General features: G+C 34.1%; 1 protein-coding gene and 2 non-coding genes across 3 annotated transcripts; all 3 read left to right on the top strand.

The window, feature by feature from the left end:
* The first annotated feature begins 824 nt into the window (after nt 1–824).
* Nucleotides 825–2,372, top strand: LOC112276473 (maltose excess protein 1, chloroplastic). Its single transcript, XM_024507836.3, has 3 exons — nt 825–1,153; nt 1,321–1,382; nt 1,626–2,372. The coding sequence occupies exons 1-3, from the start codon at nt 849–851 to the stop codon at nt 1,721–1,723; spliced, it is 465 nt and encodes a 154-aa protein (XP_024363604.1). The 5' UTR covers nt 825–848; the 3' UTR covers nt 1,724–2,372.
* Nucleotides 2,373–3,204: 832 nt separating this feature from the next.
* Nucleotides 3,205–3,276, top strand: TRNAQ-UUG (transfer RNA glutamine (anticodon UUG)). The gene has a single exon. It is a non-coding gene; the product is annotated as a tRNA-Gln (tRNA).
* Nucleotides 3,277–3,338: 62 nt separating this feature from the next.
* TRNAH-GUG (transfer RNA histidin (anticodon GUG)) lies at nt 3,339–3,410 on the top strand. Its single transcript has one exon. It is a non-coding gene; the product is annotated as a tRNA-His (tRNA).
* Nucleotides 3,411–14,355: the final 10,945 nt, after the last annotated feature.

Here is a 14,355-nt window from a genome sequence, read left to right as displayed (position 1 = left end):
GAAAGAAGCTACACATTAGAATGCTTATTTCAAGATGGTTAGTAATCTACTGAAGGTAGGCTTTATATAGTATTAAGATTATAGTCTTAATAATGGCTTGCTCTATTTCAAAAAGTAGATTTATGTATCTGATAATGTTATACTCTGGAAGCACATATTTCAAGAGAGACATGATATCTCAATATTTAGACATCTGAAAAGAGAGAACACTCTAGACCGGATCTCAAGGACATAGTTTTGGGTAAGTTTGAATCATGATGTTCGAGCCTTTATACGGTCTTGTGAGTCATGTCAATGTAATAAAGCATACAATGCAACGTCTCTTAGACTATTGCAGCTAATTTTGTTACATACGGCACGTTGGAAGCATGTGACTATGGATCTCATTATATGTTTATTGCAGATGCTTCATAATCATACAACGGTTGACATCTTTGTAGATCAACTTTCAAAGCAACTTCACTTGGCTACGGTGTGCTTGAATATTGATGCCTCAGTACTTGATGAGTCTTCTTTAATAATGTTTTTAAACACGATGGATTACTTTTTGTTATTTTTTCAGATCGAGATCCAGGCTTCATAAAAAGTTTTTAAGAAGTCTTATTCAAGCTACTAGGTACATGATTTGCCATGTCTACAACCTTTCGTGTCCAAATAGATAGGCAAACAAAGCATACAAATCAAACCTTGGAAGATATGCTAGGGATATTTGTCGTGGTTCATCATAATGTTTGGGATGAATAATTGACATTCTTAGAATTTACTTATAATAATAGTATTCAAGCAAATACCAATCATTTATCATTTTTCCTCCATACCAGTCACCATCCGATTTTTACGGAAGCATAATGGTTTCGTTGGTTGTCCTGGCTCGGATGGGGAAGCTTTCGGAGAAGGTGCTTTTGTACATGGGCGGTGTGTCTGCGTGGACGGCCACCCTCCTCTTCATGTGGGGGCCTATTGCACAAATGTGGACCAACTACGTGAACCCCGCCAACATCAAGGGGCTTTCGTCTCAGACCGTGTTGCTGGCCATGATCGGCAACGGGTTGTTACTGCCTCGGGCACTATTCGTTAGGGATTTCATGTGGTTCACGGGTTCGTCGTGGGGATGCTCGTTGGCCGGCGAGGGCATTCTAATCAGCATGTACATGTAAGTTCCTCATGTCCACTCATTGCATCTTGTGTTATTCTCTTAGTTGTAGTTGTGTGTTTCTTTTGGGTGTGTGGACATGGCAAGCCGAAAGCCTCGTTGCGCAGAGCATTCTGCGCGTCCATCTGGTCTATGGCCTAACGCAGTCGTTTGATTCCGATGTGCAGTAACGGCTGCGTGAGCAGTGCGCTATTTTGGGTCGTTTCAGCGGGTTACGTTTCCTGGATAGGTGAATGATCATTCCTTCCTGGAGCCCTTAAACGCCGCTAGCAATTGGTTTTGGTTTGGTTCAGTTTTGCTGGGGCATTTCGGTTAGTTGAAATGCTCAGTTGGAAAGACAGAAGTGTGATCGTGGTCCGGGGAGTACGATCTTTGATGCGATCGTAGGTATGACTTGAAGAATGTGTCGTCATATTCTACTGGAACGGGTGTGGTACGTTTGTGCTGATGTGGGTGCGTTCTTCATGTACAGGCGGTATGCTGCACAAGGATAAACGGGCGTACAAACTTCCCTCGATCTTCAGCCCGCTCCGTGAGCTTGTGTCCGGGTCAAGGCAATATCACGGCTGAAAGGCACCAATGTTTGAGAAAGTGTTAGAGTTTTCTTCTGCACCAGAGCATGGTCATCGAGATGTAGCTCCAGAGCCCAATGGACCCTGCAGTGGTCGTGCTCACTAAAACATCCGCGCAGTCGAAGCTTCTGTGTACCCCTGGAGACGTGCTTTCGAAGAACAGCATCACAATAAATGCCTGATTAGAAGGCCGAGGTCATTTGTGGGAATCCGATCACTGATCGCGAGCGGAAAGTAGAAAGCTTCCGAGTAGTGGTGGGCATACAAAAAGTTCCAGTGTGTGGTGCGAAGATGATCGCAAGTCCAGCTGGGACGTTAGACCTAAGTGTGTGAGTAGGCTAGATTACTTTAGAGTACGGCAGACACATTTTTGGTTTCGGTAAACGACAGCTCATTCGCACGAGCGGTCGGGTACATGTACACAACGTTGGTGAGAGGCGATAGTCCTGATACACAATACTGCCGACATATGGCATAAACATTGGGCGCTCGTAGCAGCCTGGAGGTGTTGTGGGTGAGTAAACAGAGGTTCGGGAACTGCGGCCGATCGGAGAGGATGGCGACAGAATATGTCGTGCTTGTAATTGGTCGCGCGGTGTGGGTGATGGTTCGGATGTGTAATATAAATGTGAAGAGTTGATCTTTAATTCCGCTGGTTCGTCTCGAATACTTTTTCTAATGCATGTCTTCAGTTCGATGGGTACGTCTAGTTCGTGGTGGCGAATCCCGTCCCTTGAGCATTTTGGTCCAATTCTGACAATTGACCACAGTCCGATCAAGAGTCTTTAGATCACAACCTGGAAAAGCAACAACGAAGTCACCCACCAGTTTCATGAGCATGTGAGCGATGGATGTGCCATGGGATTTTCTGCTCCAGGGACATTCAAAGAGCGCCTTGAGAGAAAGTGCATACCATTGCTTCGACGGCGAGGACCACGCAGACAACGCCGCTACAGAGTCTCGAGGTATGAATGCGGGGTTCCGTTACGATTATGAACGAGATCACTTCAGGAAGGGTTCCGTGGATGCATGGTAGGAAGGTGCGGCGAATTTGAGGAATAGGTGGGCGGGGATTGGTGTGGAGCGAGACGTGAGAGCACGTGAGAAAGTGGTGAAAGGGATGCGTGGCGTAAGTATGGTTGGGTGGTGAAAGGGATGCGTGGCGTAAGTATGGTTGGGTGGTGAAAGGGATGCGTGGCGTAAGTATGGTTGGGTGGTGAAAGGGATTGAAGCAGAAAGCAATGTTGGCAGCATGAAACAGATGAGGTTGTGAAGAGGAGCAGTGGAGTTGGGAGGCAACACACGCGGTAATGAGATCGTAATGAGATCGTAATGAGATCGTAATGAGCGATGGGGGTGATGAGCGAGATGGTAATGAGAGCGACAAGGGAACTGGGTGGGGCGGTGTAACAGATGGGGGTGGTTGTGGGTATGGTTGGAATGAGCCACGTGAGAGCAGGCATGAAGGCCCGAATCCGCGGCTCCATAGTCCAGTGGTTACGACTTTGGACTTTGAATCCAAAAACCCGAGTTCGAATCTCGGTGGGGCCTCCGGGGGTAGGGTGAGGAGGTTGCGTGGGGACACTCACGAAGATCTAGATTGAGGGGACGCAGTGGCTGTAGTTTAGTGGTGAGAATTCCACGTTGTGGCCGTGGAGACCTGGGCTCGAATCCCAGCAGCCACACTTAACACACTCCCCCACCTCCAACTTTTACTCTCTCCAAACCTCTTCTTTTCTCTGTTTCTATCTGATCCTCTCTCCACACTCCCGTTTGGACTCTCCTTTCGGTCATCAACCCGAAAGGTCTTGCACTTCGACACTCCCACCCCCCACATGGAGTCTCGAAGACTTTCACGCTTCTCCCACTTCCCCACACCCTCTTCCATCCACCCAATGCCCTATCCACCTTTCATTGTAATTTCAGTGACTCTATTACTCAGGAATGAGACATAATGTGATTCCCCATGCACCAAGTTTTTGGACAAACTGGATGATGGGCTCCACCATAAACCTTCCCTCCCAAGCCCTGCAAAGATATCAATTGTTCTCATACATTATTATTTTTATTATTATTATTATTATATCCAAATGCTATACACTGCTTCCTTTCCTTTCTTTAACAAGAAAGTTATTATATTTTTTACCAACAAATCCCAAGCCTATTCATTGTCTTCTGACTTTTACTGAACCAGATTTGGTACTTAGATTCTTTTCTTATTTTTATTTTATTTTATTTTTTAAATGGTAGTTGAACCCAATTTGAAAAATCAAAACAACTTAAAGTTCTCTACATGAATCAAAAACTTTATTCATGAAAAAAGTACCTTGATTACTCACTGAAAGGAAATTATATCCAAATTAAATATGTGCTTGTACAAGATGCAAGCAACAACTATTAATGTGTGTTGTTTTTATTGCATTTGTTTTTAACCTGTTCAATAGTATATTTTGTGGCTACCAATATATATATATATATATATATATACATATATATATATTAATTGTTTATACAACACATTTCTAATTTATTGAGTCTAATAAAGTCAATTACAAGTTTTATAAATAGTTTTGCATACCATATTGTCACAAGTGGTGTAAGGCTTATTTCAGCCATGTTCCATATTTTCTAGCAATGATCACATGCTCTATAGAATAAGTACATTGTCTTATGTAATTTAAGCCTAAAAGTTGTCCATATTACTAAAATATATAGAAGTACATATAAATCATGAATTAATGAAGAACAAATGGAAAGAGAGATCAAAGAGATTCTAACTAAGATAGAATACAAATGACTAAAAACAACCTCTAGACTCACTCCGAACAACTCAATGCCAATAACAAATTAATGAAGATAGACAAAGATGGTTTGATGCAGTGCCATATAGATCAGTCAATCTCATCTATCTAATATACTCAACTCAATGCAACTCTTGTTTGAAGGTAACATCATTGTCTTAGATATTTATACAAAAACAAGTCGACATTTACATGGCAATAGCTTTTTAAGATGAATAGTAGATAAACGTCAATATTTTAATCTAGGACCAAAATATCGAAGATGACAACATATACATATATAGTGTAAGGATAATAATAGAAAATAAGGTGAGTTTACATTCAATCATTATAAGTACATTGATAGTGACTAAAATTAATAAAGGCAAACATATAATGGATCTAAAAATCTAAGAATGGCACATATCTACAATAAACAATAGTTAAACTACAACTGCCAAGGCACTTTTGTAATATACTTTAGAGCTTGTTTTTAATCTCGACAGAGATTTTACAATTACAACTTTAGACTTTGAATCCAAAAATCTGAATTCAAATCTTGATGGAGCCTTTGAGAGTAGGTTGTGGAGGTTGGAGTATTCCTTAACAAAGAATAGAGTTGAGATTAGTGGCTATAGTTTAATAATGAAAATTCCACATTATGGCTATAATGACTTGGACTTAAATCATTGTAGAAAATTGTCAAATAAAAATTTGTATGATCATAAATCTAATTGTTTTCAATGTCCTCTATAAATTTGAGATAGTCAAATAAATCAAATGTTATTGAAATTCTTTTATAGTAAAGATCCAAAATAATAGATTATTAAGGATTAATAAGGATTTTAAATCTCAAACAACTTGCCAATTAAATTTGAATAAGTCATGACCGTCATTTGATATCAATGCATAATAACTAAGATAAACTTTGAGTCATATATATTATACAAGTGTGTATACAAATCTATAAAATTCACCTATATATCTAGCTTACATGTGTATGTCTTTGATATATCCCCTTTTCTAGATACGAGTTTCACAAAGAACGGTTATCATATGTTAAGAAAATCTATGATGTGACGAGTTGTATTTGCTATATACTCTGATCTTTGTTCTCTTTAAAGATGGTTGATAGGGCCTCTCAACCATCGATAGTGTTCTATACCATGGTAAGAAGACGATACTATTTTTTGATTGATGTTGAGGCCTTCATAACTTCTTTCAATTAAAATATTTGAAACATCATCAAGAGTTGTTATTACCTTTAATAAATATATCAAATATAAGGATTCTCTTCCAAGGTCGTTATACCAAATGCATTGTATCTCACCATCTATTGAAGGAAAAACATGCATATATGCATGTAAGCTAGTAATTACCTGTATAAATAGGTAGAAGTTAGTAGAAGTAGGTAAAAGTAAATTTATTTTATAATATCTTCTATGAAAGCTTCTTAGAACCTTTTTAGACGTTGCTTTGACTTTATAGGTGTTTTTAATTGACTTTTTAGATTTGAAACATGGTCAACAAGTTGGCCATGTGCCATACATGTTATTTGTTGGAAGACCAAGCTAAATGTATGGCCCACACATAGAAAAACTTACCTTGTAAGTCAAGGCATGTATCCTAAAAAATCAATACATATTAGAGGTCCTATAGAATATTACCACGTAGCCCCTAATTAGATAGTATTATAGAGAGAAGAGTAAAACCTTCTTCACTCTTATCAACTGCTGTCTTGCTTTTAGTCTACTTTCAAGAGTCTCCAATTTTCTTGTCTTTTGATAATAAGTCTTTCTAGTTTCTTTAAATATATGTACTTCCTTATTTCAATTTTTTCACTCTTTTTTTAACACGGATTTCATTGAATTTTGCATCTGCTTTTAATTCATATCTTAAATAAATTGATAAGAGTATAATTATAGTATCATAAATTTTTCTTATCTTAATTAAGAGTAGATTACCCCTTTCTCATGATAAGACATAAGCATATTAGAAGTTGTGGATTACTCTCTTCTAAACTGATATTGTTTATTAATATTTTCTTTGTCTTCAAGTCATTTCTTCTACTTGTCTTGAGTGGTATTAGATTTTTTTTTTTTAGTATTATTATGGCATAGCTTGTTGAAATGAAGAGTATAATAGTACAAATATAAGAGCAATTGAAAGAGTTGATGCTTGCGATGCATCAACTTAGCTTACCACTATAAGAATCAACAAAAATAGTATGAAGTGAGGATATAGAGATGATTACAATTGCTTCAATATCTACACCAAATCATGTTCTTTTACCCATGGTAGAATATCCTTCAAGTATTAGAGAACCAAGAGTTAGCCTGCCCGAAAAGTTTGATGGTACAAGTTTAAAATTTTGAAGATTTATCAATCAAGTATAACTTGTGATTGAACTTCAACCTCAAAGCTATCCAACTCTAGGATCACAAGTTAGATTCATTGGTACACTTCTTTTAGGTTCAGCACTATTATGATTTTTATCTTTTTTTTAACAATAAGATCCAATATTGGATAATCTGGAAGTATTTTTGATAAAATTCCGGTCTATGTATGGAGAACATGATGTAATTTGTATTGTAATCAACAAAATCCGTATTTTGCTACAAAAAAATCGATTTGTAATATTATATGCTTTACAATTTTGACAACTTGTAACTCATATCAAGTGGAATGATATTGCATTTATTAGCCAATTTCTCTATGGATTAGAATATGAAGTAAAGAAATTGATGCTCAACTTATCTAATCCTCAAACATTGAGTCAAGCAATTGCCTTTGTTGTAAAATATGACAATTGACTTTTTGAATTTTGATTTGAGAGTCGTACAAATAGGCCTCAACATTACTACAATTTGATGGTAATACCAACATCTCTTCAACAAATACATTCAGAAGAAAAGGATATACAAATTGATGTGATATATTTTAAACCTCTTACGAAGCAAGAAAAGACTCATCGCTCTCAAGAAGGATTATGCTTATATTGTGGAGAACCTAAACACATTGTTCAACATTGTCTAAAAAAGTGATAATATTACAAAATGAGGAGCACATCTATCAAAGAAGACAATGTTGTTGAAAAACAAATTTATCTAGCTATAACAAAAATCATGTAACTGGAATCTTATATAATTTCTAATAAAGTGTAGAATAGATATTAATTCATTTTTGAAAGATGTTGATAAATTATATTAATAGTCCATATAATAAGAAATTCAAGAGGACGGATGAGTGATTTAGTTCTTAAAAGCGGTTAATTACAAAATTATGGTTAGAATCTGGAGAATTAGGGAAAAGTATATAGGAGTTGTAGAAGTTAATTAGGCTACCAGACTGTGATAGTCATGAGCCGAGGACCATCGCTGTGATAGTTGTTAGCCAGGGTAAGCTTGGTGCTACCTCTTTTCTTTTGTTTGTTATTTTCTTTGAATAAGAGGATTGAGAGTTTTTGAATATTGTGAAGTGAATTATGGAATGGAAATGTGATTGAAATTATTTGAGAAGAAGAAAGATTGAATGCTGAAATCTGATTGTAGTTCAGCAGAGAGAATGAGTCTCTGTTTGTGTGAAACACTGTAATGTAAGTGGCAGTTCTGTGTGAAGAATTCCAGTGATTGGAATGAAGGTAATTGTGCACTGAAAGTTGTGAGGGCGCAGTATTATAATTGGAGATTATGAGGGTGAATATATTGGTGGAAATAGTAGTTATTGGTATGACTAAATTGCTGTAAGGAAGAGACCGATAAGGTAAAGGAGGAGATTATAATTTCCTTGTGTGTTCAGATATTAGAAATAGAGACGATACATTCAAAAGGTAATTGATTGTGTGACCCTAACGTGAACGCTTAAGCAACTAATCATACCTCGTATTCGAATCTCTCTATACAGGTTTATTTCCATTAGATTAATTTAGAATAAGTAAAACGAGTAATCACATAAAGGTCCAACCTTCTCCTGAGAACCCTCTTCTCATTTTATAATAGATGTGTGTTTAGATCTAATAACTATAAAATCTCTACTTTAATAGATTCAAGAGCCTCAGCTTGTTTCTTAGAAGTAGAATTTGTTAAAAGTCATAAAATACCATTAGTACAAAAATTCAAACTTGTTCATGTAGAAGTCATAGATGGTCGTTCGTTGTCTTTTGGAGATGTTACTCATAAAACACTTCCTATAGATGTAGCAATAAATAGTCATAGTAGTTGCATAATCTTTAATATATTTAGATCTTCTTCTAATCTAGTTATTTTAGGTTTATTATAGTTCAAAAAATATAATCCTTATTTAGATTGAATTTCTCATATCCTTGATTTTTCTAAAAGCATAATTAAGAGTGAAATTAATCCAATAAAAAGTCATAAGTTTAGTGTAATTAAACTTATGTTTGTAGGTACAAGAATTTTCTTACATGCTACAAAAGAAGGATCACCTTGTGTCATTTACGCCACACTTGTTTCTAATGATGCAAAGACTTCAAGTCACATTCTTAGCAAATATTAAGAATTTCAAGATGTATTTGAGAAGAAGAATAAAGATACTCTTCTAGAACAGTGTCCCTATAATTACTCAATTGACCTTCAAGAAGGAGCACAACCGCCATTTGGACCAATCTTTAGTTTATCACAAAATGAATTAGCTAAATATAAAGAATATATTGAAGAGAATCTAGCCAAAAATTTCGTACGCCATTCCAAATCACTAGCAAGAGCTTCAATCTTATTTGTGAAGAAGAAAGATGGATCATTGTGGATATATATTGATTATCGAGGACTCAAGAAGATCACCATCAAGAATAGGTATCCTCTACTTTTGATATCCAAACTTCTCAATCATCTGAATCAATGTAAGATCTATACAAAAATAGATCTATGGAGAGCATATAATCTAGTATATATTAAAAAAAGAGATGAATGGAAGACTACGTTTGGAACTAGTTATGAACATTTTGAATACAATATCATGCCTTTTGGACTTACAAATGCATCGACAGCTTTCTAATATCTAATGATTGATATTTTTGAGAGTTTTTAGATGATTTTATTGTCTGTTATTTGGATGACATCTTGATCTATTCTAAGAAAACAAATGAATATGAACTTCATGTTCATCAAGTGTTACAAAAATTAAGAGATAGGGGACTCTATGCCAAGATAGAAAAGTGTGTATTCCATACTACTCAAGTTAACTTTATAGAATATATCATTTCAAATGATGGACCTATGATGGATCCTAAGAAAGTTTAAATAATTATAGATAAGAAGATTCTAAAAATAGAAAGATATGTTTAATATTTTTTGGACTTTATCAACTATTATCGGATCTTTATCAAAGACTTCTCTTAAGTTGTAGCTCTACTTACACGTTTGATTAGCAAAGATAAACTTGAGTGGAATAAAAGAGCTGAAGCATCTTTTGAAACTTTGAGGTCAGCCTTTATTTTTGCACCAATCTTATATTGCGTCAACTTTTTTAAAGCATTTTTTATGGAAACAAATGCATCAAACTTTGCTTTGGATGTTGTATTATCACAAATGGGAGCAGATGATAAACTTCATCCAGTAGCTTTTTATTTCTGAAAATTTCCAACAGTCAAGATTAACTATGAAATCTACAACAAAGAGCTTCTTGCAATCATAGATTCATTTCAAGAATGAAGTCATTATCTAGAAGGCACTTCTAATCTAATCACTATATATATGAATCACAAGAATCTCAAGTATTTCATATCAGTACGTATTTTAAATTGTCATCAAGCTTATTGGAGCATGTACTTATCAAGATTTGATTTGAAGATCATATATTGACATAGAAAACAACAAGGTTTGTCAGACATCTTTTTTAGATGTTCTTATTTTGCACCAAAAGAAGGAGATGTATCTTTTAATCAACAAAGAAGAATTTTCTTGAAGCCAGAGCTTTTTCATCTTTAAATAATGAAATCAATATTGACTATTGATTCGACCCTTGTGAAATAAATCGAATCAAGTATGTATTTTGATCCTCTTCTTCACAATATCAAGAATTCTTCTTCTAAGTCCTAAGATACTTCTAAGTTTGAGTTCAAAAACAACCTATTCTATTTCGAAGATCGATTATATGTTCCAAAAAGAAAAGTACGATTACGTATTCTTCAAGCACGTCATGACTTTCTACCAATATGATATTTTGGATACAACAAGACTTTCGAACTTATATCTAGAGATTTTTGGTGGCCACAAATGTGAAAGGGTGTAAAAGACTTTATTTAGACATGCGACATTTGTTTAAGATTAAAAACTCATCGTCATTGATTTTATAGACTTCTTCAACCATTATTTATTCCAGAACAACCATAGTCTTTTGTTTCAATGGATTTCATCAAAAGTCTTCTAATCTCAGGTTCTTATGACTCTATATTTGTGATAGTAGATCATTTTACCAAGATGGCACATTTTGTACCATGTACAAAATCTATCATAGGTGAAGAAATAGCTAAGCTCTTTTTTGACAATATCTATCACTATCATGGATTATCCAAGGATATTATATTAGATAGGAGAACTCAATTTGTATCAAGATTTTAACAAACTCTTTTCAAGATTCTAAAAGTGGATATAAAAGTATCTTCGGTATTCCATCCTCAAGCTGATGGACAAATGAAGCGTATTAATCAAGTTTTGGAAAAATATTTAAGATGTACCATCAACTACCAACAAGATGATCAAACAATTCTTTTGCCATTGGCAAAGTTTGCTTATAATAACACGATACATTCTTCTATGAAACAAACACCTTTCTTTATCAATTGTAGTTATTATCCATGATTTGATACGTTTGACTTTTTAAAAGTTGATAATCCTGCGACGAAAGATTTAGCAAATCATTTGTCAGAGCTACATGCAACAATGAAGGCATAATAAAAAAAAGCTCAAGAATTACAAAAAATCAATGCGGATGTCTATTGAAAGAAAAAACCACCATTCCACATGAGTGATAAGGTATGGTTACTTTGTCAAAATATCAAGTCTACTCGTCCTTGTGGCAAGTTGGATTATTGAAGGCTTGAACCATTTTCTATTTTTATACAAATCAATCCAATTGCATGTCATTTATATCTACCAAAATCAATAAAAATCCATCCAATATTCCACATATCTCTTTTTGAACCATACAAGAAAATGGACATATCAAAAAGAAGACAAGCCCCACCTCCTCCTATAAAAGTGGATAATAATGAAGAGTTCGAAGTGGAAGAAGTCTTCGATTCAAACCATTGCAAAAATAAATTAGAATGCCTTGTTTCATTGTTATAGATATGATATTAGTGAATGCAAATAGGAGCCAAGAAAGAATCTTACAAATGCAGCAAAGATAGTGGAGGCTTTTTATTGACAACATCGATCAAAATCAAGATTAAAACCTTGTTTATAAAAGAAACAACATCTAGGCAAGATAACATTCTACTTTCAATCCTTGTTTGTAGCTTCTTTATAGTTGTCATACTGAAGAGATGAAGAATCAACAATCAACAAATTCGACTAAAAAACCTTCATTTGTTGACCTGCCAGATGACACATTGTTATTGTCTCAACCTTCAAGATGCACAATCCAGATAAAGATCCCTAAGAATGACATGTTTTTCCTTCAATAGATGGTGAGATACAATGCATTTGGTATAACGACCTTGGAAGAGAATCCTTATATTTGATATATTTATTAAAGGTAATAACAACTCTTGATGATGTTTCAAATATTTTAATTGAAAGAAGTTATGAAGGCCTCAACATCAATCAAAAAATAGTATCGTCTTCTTACCATGGTATAGAACACTATCGATGGTTGAGAGGCCCTATCAACCATCTTTAAAGAGAACAAAGATCAGAGTATATAGCAAATACAACTCGTCACATCATAGATTTTCTTAACATATGATAACCGTTCTTTGTGAAACTCGTATCTAGAAAAGGGGATATATCAAAGACATACACATGTAAGCTAGATATATAGGTGAATTTTATAGATTTGTATACACACTTGTATAATATATATGACTCAAAGTTTATCTTAGTTATTATGCATTGATATCAAATGACGGTCATGACTTATTCAAATTTAATTGGCAAGTTGTTTGAGATTTAAAATCCTTATTAATCCTTAATAATCTATTATTTTGGATCTTTACTATAAAAGAATTTCAATAACATTTGATTTATTTGACTATCTCAAATTTATAGAGGACATTGAAAACAATTAGATTTATGATCATACAAATTTTTATTTGACAATTTTCTACAATGATTTAAGTCCAAGTCATTATAGCCATAATGTGGAATTTTCATTATTAAACTATAGCCACTAATCTCAACTCTATTCTTTGTTAAGGAATACTCCAACCTCCACAACCTACTCTCAAAGGCTCCATCAAGATTTGAATTCAGATTTTTGGATTCAAAGTCTAAAGTTGTAATTGTAAAATCTCTGTCGAGATTAAAAACAAGCTCTAAAGTATATTACAAAAGTGCCTTGGCAGTTGTAGTTTAACTATTGTTTATTGTAGATATGTGCCATTCTTAGATTTTTAGATCCATTATATGTTTGTCTTTATTAATTTTAGTCACTATCAATGTACTTATAATGATTGAATGTAAACTCACCTTATTTTCTATTATTATCCTTACACTATATATGTATATGTTGTCATCTTCGATATTTTGGTCCTAGATTAAAATATTGACGTTTATCTACTATTCATCTTAAAAAGCTATTGCCATGTAAATGTCGACTTGTTTTTGTATAAATATCTAAGACAATGATGTTACCTTCAAACAAGAGTTGCATTGAGTTGAGTATATTAGATAGATGAGATTGACTGATCTATATGGCACTGCATCAAACCATCTTTGTCTATCTTCATTAATTTGTTATTGGCATTGAGTTGTTCGGAGTGAGTCTAGAGGTTGTTTTTAGTCATTTGTATTCTATCTTAGTTAGAATCTCTTTGATCTCTCTTTCCATTTGTTCTTCATTAATTCATGATTTATATGTACTTCTATATATTTTAGTAATATGGACAACTTTTAGGCTTAAATTACATAAGACAATGTACTTATTCTATAGAGCATGTGATCATTGCTAGAAAATATGGAACATGGCTGAAATAAGCCTTACACCACTTGTGACAATATGGTATGCAAAACTATTTATAAAACTTGTAATTGACTTTATTAGACTCAATAAATTAGAAATGTGTTGTATAAACAATTAATATATATATATGTATATATATATATATATATATATATATTGGTAGCCACAAAATATACTATTGAACAGGTTAAAAACAAATGCAATAAAAACAACACACATTAATAGTTGTTGCTTGCATCTTGTACAAGCACATATTTAATTTGGATATAATTTCCTTTCAGTGAGTAATCAAGGTACTTTTTTCATGAATAAAGTTTTTGATTCATGTAGAGAACTTTAAGTTGTTTTGATTTTTCAAATTGGGTTCAACTACCATTTAAAAAATAAAATAAAATAAAAATAAGAAAAGAATCTAAGTACCAAATCTGGTTCAGTAAAAGTCAGAAGACAATGAATAGGCTTGGGATTTGTTGGTAAAAAATATAATAACTTTCTTGTTAAAGAAAGGAAAGGAAGCAGTGTATAGCATTTGGATATAATAATAATAATAATAAAAATAATAATGTATGAGAACAATTGATATCTTTGCAGGGCTTGGGAGGGAAGGTTTATGGTGGAGCCCATCATCCAGTTTGTCCAAAAACTTGGTGCATGGGGAATCACATTATGTCTCATTCCTGAGTAATAGAGTCACTGAAATTACAATGAA

Source organism: Physcomitrium patens, chromosome 24 (assembly GCF_059467195.1).
Source record: "Physcomitrium patens ecotype Gransden chromosome 24, ASM5946719v1, whole genome shotgun sequence".
In the NCBI taxonomy this organism is placed as follows: domain Eukaryota; kingdom Viridiplantae; phylum Streptophyta; class Bryopsida; order Funariales; family Funariaceae; genus Physcomitrium; species Physcomitrium patens.
The sequence above is the reverse complement of the archived record's forward strand: the minus strand, read 5'-3'. Positions and strand labels throughout refer to the sequence as shown.

Excerpts from the sequence above, each read along its gene's own strand:
- LOC112276473 (XM_024507836.3), top strand. The coding sequence starts at position 849 with ATGGTTTCGTTGGTTGTCCTGGCTCGGATGGGGAAGCTTTCGGAGAAG. Across the intron at positions 1,154-1,320 it reads ATTCTAATCAGCATGTACAT|TAACGGCTGCGTGAGCAGTG; the intron begins GTAAGTTCCTCA and ends TCCGATGTGCAG. Across the intron at positions 1,383-1,625 it reads GGGTTACGTTTCCTGGATAG|GCGGTATGCTGCACAAGGAT; the intron begins GTGAATGATCAT and ends CTTCATGTACAG.